We start from the raw sequence: 23847 nt of genomic DNA on the forward strand, positions 1-23847 counted from the left end.
CTCCTGCCGCCCGCCGCTTGTCGCCCGCCGCCTCGCGGACACCCTGGCGTCGGGGGCGGTGTAAGTGTTGTCCGCGCGGTGCGGCCGGACGGACCCCGGAGTTAGCTCGCAAGGGCCCCGGGCTCCGTGTCGCCGGGAAACGCGCTTCCGTACAAGCGCATGGCGGCGCCCCGTTCAGTCTGAGAGGAGACCTGAGGAGGCGCCCGAGCCGCGGTGCGGAAGGTGCTGCCGGGCGCCTGGGCGGGCGGCCTGGCGTGTTCTGACCGGGCGCGCGGCTGCTGGAGGCGGACGTGGCCGCGGGCAGGACGCCGGGGTCAGGATCGCACGGAGCACCGTGGATGACAGTGGGGACTCGCATCTGAACCCCGAGACCTGCGTTGTCCCAAACGTGGAGAGTGGCGGGCGTGGGAAGAGGTCTTGTCACACTTCTGCCGTGGACTTACAATGTCGGGCAAATCAGCCTTGTGCTCAGTGTTGGAGATTTCCCGTCTGGGTTTCTGTGCCCCTAGCTCTTCCTCTCGCGCTCAGCCCCGACCTGGTGAACGTGAGGAGTTGGGGACGCGCGTCCTCAGCAGTAGCAGTAATTGTTTAGCCTTTAGCTGAACACTGCATTGCACGTGCAATAATATCATTTGATTCTTTAAACGGGAGGGCCATTAAAAAAAAAAGGCAACTGTGAGGCTCAATTAAATCATGATCATACTCCTTATACAGAGAGTTAAAAAAATTGGATTCTAAATGCCACAGTTACTGTGCTATGAGCCACTTATTTCTTGTTCTGTCCCCTCGTTAGTTCACCAGTGTAGTAGCTCTAGAAAGCTGTCTCCAGCACTCCAAGCCATCTTTTGAAAAGTGTATCGCTGCCTTTCACGTAAAGTGAAACAAAATAAATAATAAAAATGGTCACCCCTATTGGGTCACCCAGTATTGGAGTGCCTGATTCCAGCACCTGCTAGCCTGCTCCCTGCCCAGGTGTCCTGCCCGGGCATCGCTTGGCAGCAGCTGGTAGTAGCTCAGGCAGCCACGTGGGACACCCGGATTGGCTTCCGGTTCTTGGCTTCGGACTAGCCCGACATTTGGGGAGTGAACCAGCGGTTGAAAGATGTCTGTCCTTGTCTGCCTGCCTCTAAAATGAATTTCATGTCGTATTTCCCTGTGTGTGCTGGAAAGTTGGGTTTTTCTTCTAACTGAGCTTTTGTTTTCCTTTTTTCAAGGAAGGAGATGGCAGTGGTACACCAGTTGTCATCTGGGTGGTTGCTGGATCATCTTTCTTTCCTTACCAAGATAAACTATCAGCTTGGCCAGCCTGGCGGGCCTTGGGGCAGTGAGAGCGAGCCCCCTGCCGTCCCCTCGGACTCTCTCCCAGCAGAGTCTCCACGTGCCCTTGCTGACTCCTCCTCCAAGCCGCCGACTGTTGGTGGAGGAAGTTGTCAAACGTTCACACAAAAATACACTTTCCGAGCTGAACTGTTTAATATCACCAAGCCTTATATAACTCCGGCTGCTCACCAGGAGTACCAGCAAAGGGATGGGAAGCATGATCTGGAAGAAGACAAAAAGGAAAACTCCGTTTCTGTTATTGGAAAGGTAGAAAGTTTTAAGACTCTTGTTTTTTTTTTTCTTCCTACAGAAGAAAGCAAATGTAGTGTCCTGGTATCACAAATATTTTGTGATTTATTCAGCATAAAGAAAAACCAAGAGAGCAATAAGAAATCGTTGGCATAACTAGAGTAATTTTTTAAAAAAAAAATTTCATTTTATTTATTTATTTATTTATTTATTTTATTACATTGCATTATGTGACACAGCTTTTTAGGCACTGGGGTTCCCCCCTACCCCTCCCCAAACCCTCCCCCCATGGTGGATTCCTCCACCTTGCTACATTGCCACAGTTCAAGTTCAGTTGAGGTTCTTTCATTGCAAGCATATACCAAGCATAGAGTCCAGCATCTTATTGTCCAGATAAGTTCAATGGGTTCTTGGGGAGACCTTCTCTCGTCCGAAGGTAGAGCCGGCAGAATGTCATCCCGGCCAATCAAAAGCCCCAACATAACATCCACGACAATCCACAGCGTCATGGCATTAGTGGACACTAGAGTAATTTTTAACTCTTTCCTAACAGTCTGTGAATTTTAACAGGCCAAGTTGTTTATTTCACAACTTGCTTATTTATCGGTAAAGTTGGATTGAAATTGAATGTTTGTGAGTTGAAAGCAATCAAACAAGCAAGCAAGAACTCTACGTGCTCAGGCGTTTATGTGAATCGAATGTTTTTACAGTTATTTTTTTCCTGAAAGAGATTTTTTGTTATATAACTGTTGTCTCTATTTATTTATTTTTATTGGAAAGTCAGATTTACAGAGAAGAGGAGAGACAGAGAGGAAGATCTTCCATCTGATGATTCACTCCCCAAGTGGCTACAATGGCTGATGCTATGCCCATCCGTAGCCAGGAGCCTGGAGCTTCCTCTGGGTTTCCTACGTGGGTGCAGGGTCCCAAGGCTTTGGGCTGTCCTCGACTGCTTTCCCAGGCCACAGGCAGGGAGCTGGAAGGGAAGTGGAGCTGCCGGGAGTAGAACCAGTGCCCATATGGGATCCTGGAGTGTGTGTAAGGCGAGAACTTTAGCCACTAGGCTACTGCTTCAGACCCCCAAGTATAATCTCTTAAAGACTGAGATACATAATGTAAAAATATAACAGAAAAGAAATATTAATATATTTAAATAAAATCTCAATATTGTGATGGTGTATAACATAATTTTTCCTCTGTGATTTATCTACCTGTAGAAGCGCAAAAGATGTTTTTTCAATCAAGGTGAATTGGATGCTATGGAATACCATACAAAGGTAGGTGTGAAATGTTCTTTGATCATATGGGAAGATAAACGCAAAGTAGTGCAGAATGACAACATGAATAAAGATGTTCTTCCAAATCAGTCATTTTTCAATCAGGGTTACAATTTTATCTTGTTTTGCTATTTTTATAGTATTGAATAGTTTAAATAAATTTTTTATTGCAACTTCATAAATCAGTTTAAGAAATTTAAATTTATGCTATATTGATTGGAGATTTTGGAACTTAGGAAAGCCCATTCTCCATTGATAAAAAAAAAATTTATGTTCTGATGGTGGAACGGGGCAGGCATTGTGGTGCAGTGGGTGAAGCCTTCTGCTACAGTTCCAGTGTGTTACGTGAGCACTGGTTTGAATCCTGGTTATTCTGTTTGTGCTCGGACTCCCTGGTAAGGAGCCTGAGAAACAGGTGGCTGCTGGCCTGGGTACCTGAGCTCCTGTCGGTCATGTGAGGCACCTGTATGATGCTCCCGACTTTTGCCAGGCCCAGCTCTAGCTGTTGTGGTCATTTGGGGAGTGAACCAGTGGGTAGAACGTCTCTTTGTCTCTCTTTCCCTGAAATTTAAATAAAAGGGGAAAAAAGGTGGTGGCCAAAGAAAGCATGAGTGCTGTAAAAGCTGAGTTTTTTGTTACCTGTTATTTGTTTCAATGGGAAGCTTTGAAGGATCTCAAACGTCCAAACTTGAACTGAATAAGCCCATTTACTTAAAAATTCTTTTAATGTCAGTGTCTTTTCATTGTACTTAATTTTTTTTCGTTATAGATCAGGGAGCTGATTTTGGATGGATCTTTGCAATTAATTCAAGAGGGGCTCAAAAGTGGTTTTCTTAATCCACGTTCTGAAAAGCAGGACGGGCGTGGGGAGCCTGTCACGTTACCGGCTGATACCTGCAGCTTGTCAGGGTTATGCACCATGGCCAAGCATTTGCCTTCGCTCAATGAGACTGAACTTCAGACGTTACACTTGATGGAGGATGACTTGTCTGTTACAGAGAAGGATTTATTTTCACGGCTTGTTGAAAACAGCTCTAGATTTACAAAAATGATTACTTTGATGGGACAGAAATACTTGCTGCCGCCAAAAAGCAGTTTTCTTTTGTCTGACATTTCTTATATGCAACCACTTCTAAATAGTAAGTATTTATGTTTATTATTACTAAATGTAGTTTTTCTGCAGTCTTAAAAGTTAAGAGGGCATCTGAATTTATTTATTTATTTATTTATTTATATTGGAATGTCAGATTTACAGAGAGGAGAGACAGAAAGAATGATCTTCCATCTGTTGGTTCACTTCCCAAGCAGTCACAATGGCTGGAACTGAGCCAGTCCAAAGCCAGGATCCAGGAACTTCTTCCGAGTCCCCCACATGGGTGCAAGGTCCCAAGGCTTTGGGCCGTCTTCCGCTGCTTTCCCAGGCCACAAGCAGGGAGCTGGAAGGGAAGTGGAGCTGCTGGGTTATGAACTGTCTCCCACATGGGATCCTGGGTGTGTAAGGTGAGGACTGTAGCTAGCAGGCTATCACACTGGGCTCAGTTTCTAATGTGTAAAATAGATATGATAATACCTATGTCTAAGGGTCATTTTTTGGTTATGTAAATTATATAATCTGATCCAGGCTCTACCTGATTTATATGTTTCCTTTTTTCTGTATTTTTTAATTTTTATTTTTAATTTTGAATTTTATGCTATAATTCTGTAGAATCTGGGATTCTTCCCCCACAAATTCCCACCCCTCGACTGATTTTCCCCATATTATTATAATAGTTTAGTCCTTCATAAGGAGTTATAATTGCATCAGTCTGTTATTTGGTTTTTTTTTTAAAGATTTATTTTATTTTTATTGGAAAGGCAGATATACAGAGAGGAAGAAAGACAGAGAGGAAGATCTTCCATACGATGGTTCACTCCCCAAGTGAGTGCAATGGCTGGAGCTGAGCCAATCTGAAGCCAGGAGCCAGGAGCTCTTCCAGGTCTCCCATGTGGGTATTGGGTCCCAAGGATTTGCACCATCCTCAGCTGCTATCCTAGGCCACAAGCAGGGAGCTGGATGGGAAGCAGGGCCACCAGGATTAGAATTCACGACCATGTGGGATCCTGGTGCGTGCAAGGCGAGGACTTTAACCACTATGCTATCATGTCGGGCCCACCCGTCTGTTGTAAGTGTGCCCTGACATTGCTGGTACAGACAGTGTCAGACAGTGCAGCATCCCATTTTCTAGACATGTCCAACAGCTTCACTGGGAGTCCTTCCTGGATTTGGAAGTCCTTCCTGGATTTGGAAGTAGGGATACATGTTGCACTGTTTTCTCACATCTGGACATGGTAGTCTCTATTGCTCCATCACTATACATTCCCTTAAATGAGAAGCCACAAAACAAAGGTCAACAACAGATATGTTAAAACAAAATCAAAAAGAGGAAAAAGATACATCACCATAGAGTCAAAACAAAACAAAAAAATGTGCTGCTGAATAACCAACGTATGAATGACAAAAAGAAAACACAGAAGCCTTTTGGATAAAATGATGCCACTGTGTGGATCCATGAGAAAAGAGAAAAGAGAAAAGAAACAAGAGAAAAGAAAGTATTTGGAAGAAATGAAATGAATCAAAAACATCAGGTCACATGTGATGCAGCCAAAAAAAAAAAAAACCAGGATGGAATGGGTTATTGAAGTTACAATTTACATAATGGTTTCCTTATATTAGAACATATGATATTTGTAATTTTGGGATTGACTTATTTCACTGAGCATAATGGTCTCTACTTGGGACCATCTAGTTGCAAATGGTATAATTTCATTGTTTAAAGGCTGAGTAATATTCCATGGAGTAGATGTACCACAGTTTCTTTAACCACTCTTTGGATGGGCACCTGGATTGTTTCCATGTCTTTGCTATTGTAGATTGTGCTGCTGTAAATATAGGATTACAGATCCCCTTCTCACATGTAGTTTTCATTTCTTTTCGGTATATTCCTAGGAGTGGGAAGCTAGATCATATGGCAGGTTTACTTGCAATTCTTTAAGCATACTGATTTCCACAGCTATTACTAATTATAGCTTTTACCAGATTTTCAAGCAAGTGGTGCATAATAGTTTTTTCCTTTTTAAAGCGACTTTAGGTTACAGCATTATTGATACACAAAGTAGAGTTCCTGTATACATCCTGTTCCCACTGACTCATCTGCCTCACCGAGTGTCAGCCCTCTGAACCAGATATATTTTTACTCTCTATGAACTGAACACTAGACACATAATTACCCAAAATATATTTTATTTGGAAAAAAAATTTTTTGGTAGATACGTTTATTTGAAAGTGTGAGACAGAAGGGGAGACAGGGAGAGATGGAAAGAAAAAATAAAAAAGAGAGAGACCCATCTTTTATTCATTGGCTTATTCCCCAAATGACCAAGACTGGGCCAGGGTGAAGCTGGGAATCAGGAACTCTGGCCTGGTCTTCCTTGTGTGGCTGGGGCCCAAGCACTTGGGCCATTTTCTGATGCCTTCCCAGGCACATTAGCAGGAAACTGAATCAGAAATGGAGTAGCTAGGATTCTGATGTAGGGTGCTGTGTTGCAAGCAGTGCTTGAGGTGTTATACCACAATGCTGGCTGTATATTTCTAATTTTTAAGGAGGTCATTTACAGAGAATGTTTTCTGAATTGTGTCTTTGTTTTCAGGTAGGAAAACATTTGATGTGATTGTTATAGATCCACCATGGAAAAACAAATCAGTTAAAAGAAGTCACAGGTAAGTGGAATGAGTTCTCTAATAGACAAAACTTTTTAAAAACTATGGTCTTCTTTTGTATGTTCTAACTGAAAGCATTGTAAGCATTACTTCATAATAGTAGTTACTTGAAACAACTCAGGGCCCAGAGTGGTGGCTCAATTGGTTAATCCTCCCCTTAAAAGTAAAGGAATCCAATAGGGGTGCCAGTTTGTATCCTGGCTTCTCCATTCCCCATAGAGTTTCCTACTTGTGGCCTGGGAAAGCAGCAGAGGATGACCCAAAATCTTGGGACCCTGTACCTGCGTTAGAGACCAGAAAGACGCTCCCAGCTCCCAGCTTTTCCATCCTCAACTACTTTACCAGGCTGCCAGCAGGGAGCTGGATGGGAAGCAGGGCAGGCCCCCAGCCGTAGCTTTCGTGTGGACTGGTATGTGGCAGTCAGTGATACTCTACACTAACAGCCTATCTCAGGATTCCCATATGGTCTGGTGAATCAATCTGGCCCAAGTAGTTCTTATAGACACTCTCCTCCAAACCACCAGGTCTCAGTCCCCACGCTTGTCAGAAAGTTCTGGGACCCTGTTGCTGTGAATCACCCAGGATTCATCCCTCACCTACACTCACACTGGGCTTATCCATGGATGTCCCTGGACAGCAGTTACATACCCTAAATCCTCCATAGCTTGCCGCCAGGTGGCCAGCAAGCAGAGTCTGGCACCGTTATGGGCGCACTGGCCACCCAAAGCCTAGGACTTGGTTACCAAGATGATAGTGGTAGGGTGCAGCCCGGGCCTTAATCTAGTTCCCATGCTTACATATCCGAGCTTAAGTCCTCATCGTATATGGAGAGTGAGGAGAGGGATTCATCAGGCAGCAGTAGAGTCTGCATTGCCAAAAAGCATCCCTTCTGGAGAGGGGATTTGATGCACAGGTGGATGAGGTAAAAGCTTTGAGGCAGCAGTGGGAAACCAGGCGAATACTGACCTTGGGTGTGTTAAGTGTTGACGAGAGTCATGATCACTTGATACTGTAGAGTCAGTGGTGGTCCAGCAGGATAGCTAGGTATCATGTGATTTGTGGCAAGGGCATGCACACTACAGAATTTGTTTTCATACAACACCATTTTTAGAAAGATTTATTATGTTTTTAATTGAAAGGCAGCGTTGTAGAGAGGCAAGACAGACACACAAGGAAGATCTTCCATCCTCTGGTTCACTCCCTAAATGGCCACCTATATGGCCTGGTGGTGCCCCCCCGTCCCCCCGCCCCCCCGCCCCCCCCGCCAGATTTAAAAAGTTTTTTTTTCTTTTATTGTTTTCCATAGTACATTTTTGTAGGTATAGGGATTCATACCTCCTCCCTCCCAGTTCTCCCCATTTTTCTTTTTTGCTATTTCTCCCCATATTATCACAATAGTATAGTCCCTTAGTGTAAGTTTCAAGTTTAACTTTTTTACATTTAAATGTATCATAACATGGTAAGTACAGGAAAAGGATGTATATTGAAAAGCTTCATTGGGAGTGTTTTATTTGGAAGTAGAGATGCATACTGCATAGTATCTTTAAAAATAGAAATGTAAGGATTTCAGAGGATTGATTGGAAAGTGTAAAAGGAGGTAGCTAGTCTGAGAGTTGGGATGTGCAAGAGTGGAGATGAGGTTGCAGACGAAGCGGTGCGATGACAGGAGACACAAGGGGTTCAGCACTTCTGTAAGATATGTGAGTAATTGGGGAATGAAGATGTTTATAGAAGCAAATTGATTGTGGCATTCCAACTTCACAAAACATTTTTAGTGTCAAGTAAGTGGTGTTTGTAGAGTCTGGTCTGGGTTATTGAGACACTAGCTTCAAGACTCATTGTGATAGTTTCCTTTGTACCATCAGACTGTGGCATAAACAATATTTGCTTAATTTTGAATGAGAGAAAATATATCATAAATAGTAATATTACAGAGTGTAACATATTAAGATGTGATTTTAAAAATATGGGCTGGGATAGGCCTGGGGTTGTGCTGGACTCTGGGGGTCTCAACCCACCTGCATGGCTGTGGCGGGTGGGCCCCGGTCAGGCAGCCCAGGTGCCAGTGGTGCCGGATGAAGCCCCCAGGTCTCCTGGTAGAATGCTCTGGGGGACTTGGGCAGTGTAGGTTTAAAAGAGGTGTTGGGGATGGCGCAGGAGGGGGCAAGTGGGGACTTGAGGGTTCATGTCCAGATGAGGAATGACTACTGAGGAACTTCCATAGAAAAAGCCAGTGTACTTGCAGGTAAGCGAGACTTGCAATGACTGAGACTGAGCAGTTTTGAGGGGGGGACGGGGATCTTTAACTGTTAGGCTGAAGCATCAGCACATGTGGGAGACGTGAGCTGGGGTAGTTAACATCTACTACCACCAAATACCACTCACTAGTGCATGCTAAAGCCAGGGCTGGGGACCTATCTGGCAGGGTTAGATCATAGCACCCACCAATGAGAGTTGGAACAGGGGGAAGGTAATGTTAGGCTGGCCTGTGACACTAACTACACATGAGAGGATCAGGTCTGGGGGCAGAATCTGTCAGGCGTATGTGGTCTCACTCCTGTGGAATTGCAGTTCCCGCTGGCATGTGCAAGATATGTATCTGGGAACAGGCCTGGTTGGGGAGCTAAGAGGATGCACCGGTTGGGTAGGGGTTCCCAGTCTGAGCTGGACATGGCTGCAGACCTTCAACATGGGTGTGGATAGAGTCTGGTGTGTGCCAAATTGGGCCAGACTGCAGCACCCACTGGTATTCATGAGAGCCAAGGTTGGTGTAAAGCAGGCTGAACCACATGAGAGCTGTGTATGGATTTGGACCAGGTGGGGCTGGGCTGTAACACCCAACAGTAAGAAGCAGAACGGGTGTGTGCCGGTTGGGCAAGGTCACTGTTCCTGCCAGGACAGGAGGTAGATAAGGTTCATCTTTACCAAAGTCCCACCAGTATACACAAGGTCTGCCACTGGGAGGAGCCCTGATAGAGGAGCTCATGGAAGTCCTGTGTCATGATGCAGTCCCTGCAGGTGAGCGCAAGAGCCATGACTGGGAGTGCCTAGACCAGGCCAGGTTATGGCACTTGCCAGCATACATGCAGGTCAGGTCTGGAGGTGGGCCAGGCTGGGCCTGTTCCTAACAGCCACAGGCAGATCTGAGAACCAAGAAGGAATGCAGGATGGACCAGTTCAGGCCACAACAGCAGCCAGTCCACATTAGGGCCGGCACTGAGGGCTGTCTGGGCTGAGCTAAGCTGTAGTACCTGCTGGTGGATGCTGACATTGGGCGGGCCATCAGTCTGGGCGTGGTGGTTACCTCGTATGAGTCCTGGGGGTGGGATCAGGCGGGCCCCAGGTAAGCTGGCCTGACAGCACAATCTGGACGACTGGAATTTAAAGTTGATGACTGTGTCAGCAAATGGACATTGAAAGGGGTTCCTCATGCTTGGATTGGCAAAGCTGACAGCATTTCAGAACTAGTGAAACCACTTGGGCAGAACCCTTGGAGCATGCGCCACATTTGGGTCCCTGGGTTGATGTGGGGTGGCCATTCCTCATCCCTGGGTACTGGGGCAGTTGGGAGGCTGGGTATGGCTTCTCCCCTTATCTCCCCGCTTCTCCTAGGTGCAGGAGGAAGAAATAGAAAATTTGAAAACTGTGATCACAACTCTTTTCTCTAATCCTCGATCCTTCCCACCTGGAATAATTATATAAACATTCTCAAAAATAAAAATAAAAATAAAATTTAAAAAAACATGCTGATTTGAAAGATGAAGTTATTTCTGATATGTGTAACAATATGTCCACTAGATGTCACTGTGGCTTCATACTTAGCTACGCTGGAAGTGTCGCATTTGTGGGTGTTTTCTTGCTTTTTCTTTTTTTTTTTCCCTTTTAAACAAATTATGTTCATTTTCCCCTGTTTATTTTTAGATACAGTTATTTGTCACCATCGGAAATAAAGCAGATCCCTGTCCCTGAGCTGGCTGCCCCAAACTGCCTTGTTGTTACTTGGGTGACCAACAGGCAGAAGCACCTGCGGTTTGTAAAGGAAGAGCTGTATCCCTCTTGGTCTGTGGGGATGGCTGTGGAATGGCACTGGGTGAAAGTAAGTTGGTGTGGGGCACATGAAGGGGGTATTTGCTTCTTTCTCATTTTGTTGATTTGGAAAGCAAAGAGACAGGGAGGGACAGACAGAGATGCACATCTTCCACCTGCTTTGCTGCTCCCCACATGACCCCCAGTGGCTAGGCTGGCCAGCAAGGCCTGGAGCTGGTGCTCCATCTGGTCTCACCCAAGCACCTGGACGGCTGTACTTCTTTCCTTGCTAGCAGGGGGCTGGACTGGAAGCAGAGCAGCTGGGACTGGCACTGTAATTTGCAGTGCCAGCATTCTAGGTGGAGGTTTAACCCACCTTGCCACATGCTTGTACTCCATAACCCTCCATGCTTATCATTGCCCATGTTCTTCAACATGGTCTTATTGGAACTTACGCTTATAAAGACTCTAGTTGTCTTATTCTCAAAGATTTTCCCCTGTTTCTTCTGTTCTTTTCTAGTAGTGTCCTCAGTGTTGGCATTAGGAAATCAGTCAGGGAGCTGTCAAAATGGGATTTAAAGAAAAACTTTGATGTCTCCAGTTTAAAAACTTGGGAGAGGACCTGGCACGGTAGCCTAGTGGCTGAAGGCCTTTACCTTACATGTGCCGGGATCCCATACGGGCACCAGTTCTTGTTTCAGCTGTCCCGCTTCCCATCCAGCTTCCTGCTTGTGACCTGGGAAAGCAGTGGAGGATGGCCCAAAGCCTCGGGACTCTGTACTCGTGTGGGAGATCCAGAAGAGGCTTCTGGCTCCTGGCTTCAGGTCGGCTCAGCTCCAGCCATTGCAGCTGCTCGGGGAGTGAACCATCGGACAGAAGATCTTCCTCTCTGTTTCTCCTCCTCTCTGTATATCTGACTTTCCAATAAAAATTAAAAAAACAATAAAATCTTAAAAAAAAAACCCAAAATAACACTCAGGAGAATCTGTGCATTGCCAGACACAGAAGTGGTCTCTCTCATCTTCCTCTTCCCTGCAGACTCACGGGATGAGCCCGGCCGCTTTGTCATGGCTGAGGGGAGAGAGTAAAAGGCAAATCATTGGAGATGATGCGGGGAGATGCCTAAGGCAGCAGCTTGGGGCTCACAGCCTAAGGTTCTCGGTGCCTTACGCGCTGACATGCTTGGTTTTGACAGAAATGAATGCAGTTCTAGGGGTGGTTGAATGGTCTTTAATTCCTCTGCAAGTATATAAAAATAAAAAAATAGAGAATAATAAGGTAGAAGGTCAGAGTTTGTTAAGTATCCTTTTAAAGATGAATAACAAATGAATAACACAAAATCCCACTGCTCTCGATTTTTAAAAAGTTTACCCCATTATTATCAGCTTAGGGGTTGATATTTTTTACTGCTGGTATGTTAATTTTGGATATAATATATTGTTATGTATTTTGTAGTCTGTTGGAATATTTTCTAAAAGCTGTGTACAATTTTTAAAGACCTGTTTATCATTTTTATATATACATATATGTGTGTATATGTGTGTAGATCAGTTCTCTATTTTTGCTATCAGTTATATGCTTTGGGGACCAAAGTCAACAAAAGGTTATTTTCTGAAATCAAACTCAGTAATGTGTTACTATATAAAAGTTGAGACTGTTCATTTGTAGTTGCAATCAAATGTATGTGTAGGTTCAGAGTTTAAAACATAATATATGACATATCTATGAAGTAGTCATACGAACTATTAGAACAGAAGGGATTGTCTGCATTGAATAGAAAGGCGATGGAAGGAATCAGAGTTTGCCAGCATTTCTACTGTCGGACAGGCGCACAGTAGGGACTAACAGGAGAGAAGAAAGGGTGTTGGAACTGCTGAATAGGTTGTGGACGTCTTGAGGTAGGGTAAAGGATTTCACAGTTGACAGAAACAGATTTTCTGACAGTGAATATCTCCTCCTGGCAAGTTAATGAATTGATTTTTAAAATCACATTGCAAGTTTGAATAGCTTAAATGAATCTTTGAAAACCAAGTCATATTACAGTGAAATGACAAAATTCAATTTCTAAATTTATAATTCCAAGAGCTGTTTTCAGGACTAGGTATTGTCTATTTATTTACCACTTAGCTTCCTTTTCTGTTAATGTTGATGCTATTTAATGACTCCATTTTCTTACAGATCAAAATAAGACAGATACCTTATTTTGATCTCCTTAGCTAGATTGCCATTAGTCAGTAAATGTTTTTTTTTTAAAGATTTATTTTTATTATTATTTTTTTTATTGGAAAGGCGGATATATAGAGGAGAGACAGAGAGGAAGATCTTCCGTCTGATGATTCACTCCCCAAGTGAGCGCAACGGCTGATGCTATGCTGATCCGAAGCCAGAAGCCTCTTCTGGGTCTCCCACGTGGGTGCAGGGTCCCAAAGCTTTGGGCCGTCCTCGACTGCTTTCCCAGGCCACAGGCAGGGAGCTGGAAGGGAAGCGGGGCTGCTGGGATAGAACCGGCGCCCATATGGGATCCCGGGCGTGCAAGGCGAGGACCTTAACCACTTGCGCCACCGCGCCGGGCCCATTAGTCAGTAAATGTTATGTGAAGGAATAAATGAGTAAATTGATGGTGACGTATCAGTGTCAGGAAAGAACATCTGAGTGAGGAGCAGGACGCTTGGAGCTAGGGGGTGGCACACTGGATGACCTCCTGCCTTGTTGTGCCAACTCCCATATGGGTGCAGGTTCATGTCCTGGCTGCTCCACTTCCAACCCAGGCTTCTGCTTATGGCCTGGGAGAGCAGCAGAGGATGGCCCAAACTCCAGGGCCCCTGCACCCACGTGGAGACTCCCAGCTTTGGATCAGCTCAGCTCTGGCTGTGTGGCCATCTGCGGAGTGAACCAGCGGATGTACAGCTGCCTTTCTCTCTCTCTCCTTCTCTGTAAAATCTGCCTTTCAGATGACAATGAATTTTTAAAGAGAAAGAGCGAGCATGTCATGGAAATCTGTGTTAACCTGCTGTCGCTGCCGTGTGTAGTGTGGTAGGCAGTGTCATTGCTCTCTGGCTGCTCTAGACTGATGCGCTGCTGAGCGTGTAGCACACGCCGGTGCTGAGTGTTAAAGTGCAAGAGGGAATGTAACGTTTCTCAATAATTTTGAAGTGATCATATATTGGAATATTAATATTTTATGTGTTAGATTAAACATATATTTTAATTTCACTGCACTTAACATTTTTAAATGCTATATGAAAGTTTAATAATTATTTTTAAGGGGGGAGGGAACTATTAGAGGGATAAAAAAAAATAACCTTATTTCTGGCACTTTCTTATCAGATCACCAGTTCAGGAGAGTTTGTGTTCCCATTAGATTCTCCACACAAAAAACCTTATGAAGTTCTGTTACTGGGGAGAACGCAAGGAAAAACTGCTTCATCATTAAGGTAAGAAAGGTGATTTTTCCAGAAATCTGTCAGCACGCTAATTTTTAGGCCTTATAAATTATCAACACAGTGGTCATTGATTTTTCTTATTACATTTTTGAAGTTCTGAACAGAGCTCAAAGCAGAAAGGTATGAGTTTCCTGGCTTATGAAGTTTTGTAACCTCTATATAGTGTGTAATTTTTTTTTGGTGGGGGAGGGAGTTATAGGAAATTTCTCAATAGTTAAATCATTGATTTCCTTCATTGAATCTGTTCTTAACTTTGTTTTGAAATCAGATAATATATGAATGGGAGGAAAAAAAAAATCAATGCAAGTGCTTAAAATGCAGTTGACTGTTTCGTCCTGCTTTGATTAGGAACGCAGATGGGGGACTGCCCCCCATCCCACATCACAGAGTCATTGTCAGCGTGCCCTGTGTCCTTCACTCGCACAAGCCGCCGCTGGCTGGTAAGTGTTTCGTAAACTAGAATTTGTGAGACTCTTCTCAAATTGAAAAAAAGGACTGAATGTAGTGTTTGAGTGGCTGTAGACTTGGAAATTAAATCACATATGTCTTGTTTTTAGTTCATGTTCTAAGATCTCAGAGTGGAATTCCTCAGGGAGCAGACTGGTTCGGTGCCTTCCCTCAGCTTGTCCCCCTGCTCCCTGTGTCACTGCCTAGACACAGCGAGCACTCGGAGGCTCTCTGGGCATGCTGGCAGGGGGCTGTCCCTGACTCCTCCTTGGCCCTGCGCGCTGTTTGGTCTAAAGCAGGAACACAGGGCAGTGGGAGTGAGTGTGGTTACAATCCCCTTGGTATTTCCTAGGGCCTCCCATATGGGTGCCAGAACTAGAATCAGCACCCATATGGGACCCTGGCGCATTAAAGGCAAGGACTTCACCTGCCAGGTCACTGCACTGGCCTGTGGTGCTATTTTTGAACCATGGGAGGTAGGCATTTCAGGTGGTGTCATAACTGCCATACCAATTACCTGTCTGCTTATAATACATTTAAAATTATGTAGCATATAGTATAGGTTCAGTAAAAATACTACCTTTTTTGAGCCTGGCCAGTAGCCTACTAGCTAAAGCCCTCACCTTGCCCTCTCCTCCTGTGTGTATATCTGACTTTCCAATAAAGATAAATCTTTAAAAAAATGCTAATTTTTAAAGACTTATTTTTATTTGAAAGTAAGACTGGTAGAGAGGAGAGACAGACAGAGAGATATTTTTCCATCCTCTGGTTCACTCCCCCAATGACTGCAAGAGCCAGAGCTCGGCGTGTCTGAAGCCAGGAGCTTGGAGGTTCTGGATCTCCCGTGTGGGTGCAGGGGCCCAGGACTTGGGCCATCTGTCATTCCTTTCCCAGGCACGTTAGCAGGGAGCTGGATCAGAAGTGGAGCAGCTGGCATTTGGTGAGATGCTGCAGGTGGAGACTTAACCTACACCATGGAACTGGCTCCAAAAGAGAGTTTAAAACCTGAGAGGTAATCCTTGAGAGGTCTGGATTGGATATTTGTTTTTTTTCCCCCAAGGAATTTTTCTTCAGGAACGTATTTTGTTCACTCGGTGATTCCTGCTCTTAAAATCCCGTGGAAGCCCTTGAGCCTGTGGCTGAGGAGAGCACAGACAGCTCTGTCATTTCAGTTTGGTAGGAAATGGGTTAGGTCATGAACTCGGAGCAGAAAGGAGACACAAATTCCCCAGAGAATTGTTTTGGTAGCTCTCAGGATTTCTGTTATGTGGCTTGCACTGTAGAGTTCCCTAAAGTGGCAGACGCTGGCTATCTGTGTGCTCGTCTGTGGTTTGACTTGCTTTCTCAGTGAATAATCACCTCCAGACATGGGCCTGTATCCACCTCTGTGCTGCCCGTGTCGGACCTCACTGAAAAGTGAGATTATTCCTTCAGAAAAAAATTACAGTTGGCATCAGTTGTATTTAATGGATAAAATTATTTGTGTTCCTCTTATTGAATTTTCTTATCACTGAACGTCAGTTTTTAAAAAAGATTTATTTATATTTGAAAGGCAGATTTACAGAGAGAAGGAAGGACAAAGAGAAAGATCTTTTATCTGCTGGTTCATTCCACAGGTGGTCAGAATGGCTGGAGTTGACCTGATCTGAAGCAAGGAGCCAGGAGCTTTCTCCAGGTCTCCCAGGCAGGTGCAGGGTCCCAAGGCTTTGGGCCGTCCTTGACTGCTTTCCCAGGCCACAAGCAGGGAGCTGGATGGGAGCAGCTAGGACATGGACTGACACCAATATGTGATCCTGGAGTACTTGCAAGCAAGGATTAGCCATTGAGCCCTTGAGCCGGGTTCTGAGCATCAAATTTTAATTTAGTGTTTGTCTTAGAGTTTATGTTTTACTTCAGAAAATTAAAAAGTTAAGACAGAGAAGTGTTTATTATCAAGTGATAGCTAAAGCTGTTTACCAGTTTCTGTGTATGGCGTAGTGACAAGTGCTGTGGCACAGTGGGCTCAGCCTCTGCTGCTGCTTTCACTTGTGGCCTTTTGGACAGTGAACTAGCAGATGGGAGATCTGTCTCTCCCTCCGTCTTTCCTTCTAGCTCTGTAAATATGCCTTTCAAACAAAATTAAAACATTTTTTAAAAGAAATGTTTTGTAAAAATTATTCTTAAAGGGCCTGGCATGATACTGTAGTGGCTGAAGTCCTCACCTTACATGCACCAGGATCCCACATGGTCGCGAATTCTAATCCCGGTGACCCTGCTTCCCATCCAGCTCCCTGCTTGTGGCCTGGGAAAGTAGTTGAGGATGGCCCAAATCCTTGGGACCCTACACCCATGTGGGAGACCCAGAAGGGGCTCCTGACTCCTAGTTTTGGATTGGCTTAGCTTGGAGAGTGATCATCGGACGGAGGATCTTCCTCTCTGTCTTTCCTCCTCTCTGTATATCTGACTTTGCAATAAAAATACCTCTCTTCCTAAACTATTAAAAAATTATTCCCAAGAAAAATAATTTTTTAAATAGTAAAGATTAGTCCTGTCCTAAAGATGCTGTATTGGTGAGGTGCAGTTCTGTTGTATTCCCAGTAGATGGCAGTACAAACATATTTTTGGAATTGAATACATTTAAAAAGGAATTATATTTTTGGGAAGAATATGAGACTGTATTTGTAATTCTTAAGCTTTGGTTAAATACTTATAGGCAAGAAAAACTCATAATATTTTACTTTTGAGTTTGCATTAGTATATATATTTTAGTTATAGGGTGAGATTGTTTAAAGCTATTAGAATGTAGCTTTGATAATTCTGCAGTGTATTTGACTCTGAAATCATAATTCTAGGGATTTGAATTACTACACATTCTATATACAATGCTTAAAACTTACCTCTAACCACCATTGTGGAGCTGGAGCTGCCAGCAGCTTCACTCTGGAATGGGCTTTGGGTCTGGGGACTCTTCGCTGGGGGTTGTCAGTGAGCCTGAAATCAGGCATGTGTTTCCGTCCTAAGGGTGGGTGGGTGGGTGGGTGGGGGGAGAGAAAGGCCCCAGGCTAGCATGGTGTGCCCGTGGGCTGTGTTGGGATTTCATGCATGCACTTATGGGAAGTAAGGTCCCAGACCTGCACACATGCCAGAGGATTGGGTCTGGGAACCCATCTATCATTTTGGGTTCTGGTGGGCAGACAGAGCTCCCAGCCAGCATGCCTACCCATCAGAGGACTGGGCTTGGGAAAGCCAGGCTGTGGAACCCATGTGCTCCCGGGCACAGGGACCATGGATTGTTCAGGAAAGGAGGTATGGGAATGTGGAGGACCGCTGAGGGAACATGCTGCAGGTGAGGAAGGATTTCTGGAGGGGTTTCCACTGACAAGGCCACTGTATTTGCAAGTAAGCTGAGACAGCAGTTTGGAGGGAGAAAGCTGGAGGAGTTTTTTGTGTCAGACTGATGTACCTGCTCAAGTGGGAGACCTGAGTTGGGCCAGTAAGCATCGACCACCACCACCCACCACCCAAAGTGCACACAAAAGCTAGGGGCCTACCTGGGAGGGCTAGATCATAGGATACACTAGTGAGTGTCAGAATAGGAGACAGGTCATGTTAGGCTGGGCCATGACACTAAGCAGTACGTAAGAAAACCAGATCTGGTGGTACATTCTGTGGGGGATATATGGGCCCACCCATGTTGAACTGCAGTTTCCACTGGTTTGCTTAAGAGTTAGGGGTGGTGATGGGCTGAGCTAGGCATGGCCATTGAACCCGCTGACACTCATGGATACTGGGGTTGGGAATAGGCCAGGCTACAGCACAAATAGGTGCACCCAAGAATAGAATGTGGGATGGGCAGGACTGGGCTGCAACATGTACCAACTCATAGGACAGAGGTGGGAGACTATTCTGGGTCAGGGCCTAGCACCTACCGGCACATGTGCAATCTGGGTCTGGGAGTGGGTCTAGTGGGAAACTTGGAAAACTCCTTTGGTGGGTCATAGCTCTTGCTAGTAAACATGTGATCCAGGCCTGGGTGTTAGTCAGACCAGGCAAGTTAGCTCCATCTCTTGGCAAGTATGTGGGTTGGCTCTGGATGGGAGCGGACTGAGCAGGGGTGGGCCAACCTTATCTCACTGGCATGTGTAGGAGCCAGGCTGGAGTGCTTGGCTATCACATCTCTGTTTCCATGAGCCAGGGATAGGAGCAGACTGGGCAGGGCTAGGCTGCGGCACCTACCGTGGGGAGCTGGGACTGGGAGTGGGCCAGGACACTGTACAATGGGACAGGCCAAGATGGGGAAATGGGTAATACAGAGTTGGGTCCGAGCAGCCACTGACACATACAGCATTTGTGGCTGGGAATAGGCCTGGTTAGGCAGCTATGGGGACACCCTGGCTGGGTTGTGGTTCCCACTGGTAAGTGCAAAAGCTGGAATGGGGGCAGCATACTGGGCTGGACATGGCTGTAGTGTCCCTTGGCATGGGTGTGGACAGGATCTGATGTGTGCCAGCCTGAGCTACTAGACTTCAGCACCCACTGGTACATGTGAGAGCCAGTGAGGGTGAAGGGTAGGCTGGATTCGGTCTCAACTCCCGCTGAACCACATGAGTGCTGTGTATGGAAGTGGACCAGGTGGGGCTGGGCTGTAACACCCAACAGTAAGAAGCAGAACGGGTGTGTGCCGGTTGGGCAAGGTCACTGTTCCTGCCAGGACAGGAGGTAGACAAGGTTTGTCTTTACCAAAGTCCCACCAGTATACACAAGGTCTGCCACTGGGAGGAGACCTGATAGAGGAGCTCGTGGAAGTCCTGTGTCATGATGCAGTCCCTGCAGGTGAGCGCAAGAGCCATGACTGGGAGTGCCTAGACCAGGCCAGGTTATGGCACTTGCCAGCATACATGCAGGTCAGGTCTGGCAGCAGGCTAGGCCAGGCCTGTTCCTAACAGCCACAGGCAGATCTGAGAACCAGGATGGGGTGCCAGATAGGCCAGGTTGGGCCTCAACATCAGCCAGTCCACATTAGGGCTAGACTGGAGGCAGGCTGGGCTGGGCCAGCAAATGCTATGGTGAGGCGGGTCATGCCAGAGTAGGCCACAGCACCCACCAGCACACACAAGACCTGGAATTTGAATGTAAGGTGGGCAGTGGGAGGCTCCCCTGCTAGGCTACTGCTCCTAATGGTGAGCGTGAGAAGTGGGATTGGGGGCAGACCCTGCAGGGCAGGGCTGACAGCTGTGGGCCTACATGCTGCACACGGAGGACCCTGGGATGACATGGGGTGGCTGTTCCTCCTCCCTGGTACTGAGGCTCTTGGGAGGCTGGGTGTGGCTGCTTCCCTTGTCTCCCTGCTTTCCCAGATACAGGAAGAAGAAAATTTGGAAGCTATGGTCTCACCAACTTTTCCCTAATCCTCTATCCTTCCCACCCTAATTAATGGTGTAAACATCATCAAAAATAAAATTTTTAAAAAAGGAAAAAATAAATTAAAAAAATGTTAAATGTTCTTAAACTCTCCTATGAAAATTCATAAAAAATTTTCTAAAAATACGATGTGTTTTAACCTTGGAGAAGTCCCTATTCCTTGTTATATTAATTTATTAAGTATAAGTTTCTATGTGAACAGTGAAATATATTTGGTAGGATTTTGTGCACTGATTTTTTTTTTTAAAGATTTATTTATTCTTATTGGAAAGTCAGATTTATAGAGAAGAGAGAGGGAAAGACCTTCTGACTGCTGGTTCACTCCCCAGGTGGCAGCAGTGGTCAGAGCTGAGCTAATCCGAAGCCAGGAGCCAGGAGCTTCTTCCACGTCTCCCACACGGTGCAGGGTTCCAAGGCTGGGCCATCCTCGACTGCTTTCCCAGGCCACAAGCAGGGAGCTGGATGGGAAGCAGGAAGCTGGGCTTCTGGGATTAGAACCAATGTGCATATGGGATCCTGGTGCATGCAAAGCAAGGACTTGAGCCAGTAGGCGTGCACTGCTGTTCCTACCCTGTCTTCTGGAGCACAAGGGACTGGCTGGGCATGGCCTGCTCCGCCTGCTTGGGTTGGAAGTATGCTCTGCTGAAGCCAGGCGTTCTGTAACTAAGTACATACAATTCATGCTCATGTTTAAGTTTATATATTTGCATTAATTTTAAAATCATTAATGAAAGTCAGAATAGAGTATTTCTATTAATTTTTATTTCTTTTGCTTTGTTTTGAAGTAAAAACAAGTGTGGCTGACAATAACATGGCTTGATTGTCTTTTTCTAACTGGAAAGAAGAAAAAGCAAAGATGTGTCGTGTTGAAGAAGTCAGATACAGCCCCCTATCCAAATACCTGGCCGCCTTCTGCTTTTCAAAGTGAATACTAAGAAAACACGGCTGTTGTGCTTCCTACTTCCGTCCATAGCGCTGGGTGTAATTGGTGCTCAGAATGAACATTTCTGCTGACTGACTCCAATTTAGAGTTTCCTGATAGGAATGCTAACGTTTTTACAGCACAAAACTGAACAGACTAAGCAAAAACAGGGAAGATCTTGCTTCAGTCTGGCCTTTGACCACATTGAATGTAAATACAGACTGGCAAGGAATTAAATTCATGGAGAGAAATGCATAAAACATTATACTGTCGTCTAAGACTGGGGAAATTTTTGTCTTTCAAGTTTGGTGGCACTTAATTATAATATTATAATGAAAAGGACTAGAAGTCTTCATGCCAGGATTTTCTGAAAGCTAACGAAGCTCAGATTTTAAATCACCTAAGTTACACCGGATGTTTGTAATTCCTCTTTGGTTTTGATAAACAGACAAGTGAGCAAGCATTCTGTGAGAGCAGTTTAACAACACGGTGCATGTATCACCAGGTCAAAGCTCTGCTGTGCTGGCAGCCCAGCTGGGTACCGCTTTGAGACTCGGCTGTTCCAGTTTCCGTCCAGCTCCCTGCAAACGCATCTGGGGAAGCAACAGAGGATGACCCAGATGCTCGGGCCTCTGCACCCACTTGGGAGACCTGGCACCAGCCCCAGGCTCCTGGCTTTGATCTGGCCTAGCTCTGGCAGTTGTGGCCATTTGACAAGTGAAGTAGCGGATGGAAGAACTCAGTGTCTCCGCCTCCTCTCTCCCCAGCTCTGCCTTTCAAATTAAAAAAAAAAATCTGAGGAAGAATAAAAGAAAAACTTACACATTTAAAATATTTGACATATTCTCATTTAACCTTGTCTAAATCAATTATTCCTAAGGCAGCCTTAGTATTTATAAAGGGAATTTGATGGATTCCTTCCAGACAACCTCATAGAGCAATTTTATATATATATATATATATTTAAAGATTTATTTATTTTTATTGCAAAGTCAGATATACAGAGAAGAGGAGAAACAGAGAGGAAGATCTTCCGTCCGATGATTCACTCCCCAAGTGACCACAGTGGCGGGTTCTGCGCCGATCTGAAGCCAGGAGCTGCTGGGTCTCCCACGTGGGTGCAGGGTCCCAAGGCCTTGGGCCGTCCTCAACTGCTTTCCCAGGCCACAAGCAGGGAGCTGGATGGGAAATGGAGCTGCTGGGATTAGAACCAGCGCCCATATGGGGTCGTGCAAGGCGAGGACTTAGGTGCTAGGCCACCATGCCAGGCCCACAGAGCAATTATAAACAATGTTTTATCTGAAGAAATGCCTAGCATTGGGGCATTATAGAGTCACCTATGGGTGTCAAATGTACAATACCTCCCTTTTTTTATACTCAACCACTAAAAGAAAATTGATTCCTTTGTTAATTTTTTTTTTTAACAGAGGTCCTGAAAGACTACATCAAGCCAGATGCGCAGTGTTTGGAGTTGTTTGCTCGAAATTTACAGCCAGGTTGGACCAGTTGGGGCAATGAAGTTCTGAAATTTCAGCACGTGGATTATTTTATTGCCCTGCCACCTGGGTGCTGACTGTGATCTTCGCTAAAGTAATGACTGGCTGTTTCCTCACCCTCTGCTTTCAATGTCATCAACTTTTCCTTTTAATACCAATCGGTATGTTAATATATATATAACAGGAGTTGTTTTCAGCACAGTGAAGGTAACTTTTGATCGCATTAATATTCTGTGTTTGTCTTTATAAAGAGGGTGAGACTGTTGTTGAGTAGGTTCAGAAAGTGTCTGCTGTGCATCAGAGAAATCACAGTGCCGTCCAAGGATTTAGCCCATACAGTGTTATTAAAAAAACAAATAAATAAAAGTTGAACCTTAACTTGTAAAAAGTCAGAACATTTTACACAGTAGTTCAGATTCGTGCTTCTTACACACTGGAAACTGGTTACACTGAGGTCAGTGTTTCTCCCTGGCACCTGCAGGGCCTGGCAGTAACGGGCACTTGCGAAGGACCACTCACTATCCAGTTTTGCACAGAATGACTGCTTCCGTTCTGCTCACATGGAGTCTGTACGTGACCCTGTATGACCCGGACTTGTCCCTCTGGTGTACTGTTATGTTCTGGAAAAGCGTAGTGACCTTGCAATTACTACATAGGTATGTTATGTTTATCTAGCAGTTTTATAGGGTTTTCAGATAGTATGCAAGATAATTTTTCAGATTCCAAAAATTTTACTGATTTTCTGGAAGGAAAATAAAAGCATGTTTCTTACAAAAATATCAGAATGTAAACAGTACTTATTGTGAAGAGTATTTTTATTATGTACACATTTTTCTAAAAATAAATACTAAACGGAATATTTTGACTGAAAAGATTCTTTGAAAAGCATATTGGTTTACTAAATTACCATTTTAAAACTGAGGTTTACTTTTCATATGATGAAATTTCCAACTTTCATAGCAGAAGTCAGATTTGAATTCGTATGTATAGTTGTCCGTGTACATTTATCAGTGGTGATACAGAGAAGATGTCCTTTACTCCTGAACTTCTCATCTGTCCCTTTGCAGCCCGTTCGCTCCTGTGATCCTTCCTCCCTGGCAAGCACTGATGTCTTTTCTATCACTATTTTTGTTTCTGTGGAATTTGATGTGAGTGGGATTATACAATGTGTAGTTCATTGTGTTTTGACTTCTTTCGCTTAGCATTTTGGGAAAAATATTAGAGTGATTTACAGAGTGTTGGCATATACTTATCCACTAGTAAAATGTTAGGCTGAAAAATTTGGTAAGCTTGCCAATATATTTACTGATTTTGTTGGTGAAATTTTTTTGTTTCTTTAAAATTAATTTATTCTTAATTATATTTTTAAAAGATTTTATTTCTTTTTGTTGGAAAGGCAGATATACAGAGAGGAGAGACAGAGAGGAAGATCTTCCGTCCGATGATTCACTCCCCAAGTGACCACAACGGCTGGTGCCATGGCAATCCAAAGCCAGGAGCCAGGAACTTC

The 23847-nt window shown here is 44.8% G+C and overlaps 1 protein-coding gene across 4 annotated transcripts; it reads left to right on the forward strand.

Moving 5' to 3' along the window:
- The first annotated feature begins 93 nt into the window (after window positions 1–93).
- On the forward strand, window positions 94–23190 carry METTL4 (methyltransferase like 4). Of its 4 annotated transcripts, XM_040970585.1 has the most exons (9): window positions 94–414; window positions 1215–1587; window positions 2787–2846; window positions 3616–3985; window positions 6534–6603; window positions 10525–10699; window positions 13957–14063; window positions 14421–14512; window positions 22269–23190. In XM_040970585.1, the coding sequence occupies exons 2-9, from the start codon at window positions 1222–1224 to the stop codon at window positions 22412–22414; spliced, it is 1386 nt and encodes a 461-aa protein (XP_040826519.1). In that variant the 5' UTR covers window positions 94–414; window positions 1215–1221; the 3' UTR covers window positions 22415–23190. The 4 variants fall into 4 exon arrangements, with proteins under 4 accessions (XP_040826519.1, XP_040826521.1, XP_040826520.1 ...); XM_040970587.1 differs by lacking the exons at window positions 94–414; window positions 14421–14512 and having other exon boundaries at window positions 924–1587; XM_040970586.1 differs by lacking the exons at window positions 94–414; window positions 2787–2846 and having other exon boundaries at window positions 924–1587.
- The last annotated feature ends 657 nt before the right edge of the window (window positions 23191–23847 follow it).

Source organism: Ochotona curzoniae, unplaced genomic scaffold, assembly GCF_017591425.1.
Source record: "Ochotona curzoniae isolate NIBS_2020 unplaced genomic scaffold, NIBS_Ocur_1.0 scaffold_4812, whole genome shotgun sequence".
Taxonomy (NCBI): Eukaryota; Metazoa; Chordata; class Mammalia; order Lagomorpha; family Ochotonidae; genus Ochotona; species Ochotona curzoniae.

Bases quoted from the DNA above. Each gene is read 5' to 3' on its own strand.
- METTL4 (XM_040970585.1), top strand. From the start codon at position 1,222: ATGGCAGTGGTACACCAGTTGTCATCTGGGTGGTTGCTGGATCATCTT. The intron at 1,588-2,786 runs GTAGAAAGTTTT...ATCTACCTGTAG, and splicing joins CCGTTTCTGTTATTGGAAAG to AAGCGCAAAAGATGTTTTTT. The intron at 6,604-10,524 runs GTAAGTGGAATG...GTTTATTTTTAG, and splicing joins TCAGTTAAAAGAAGTCACAG to ATACAGTTATTTGTCACCAT.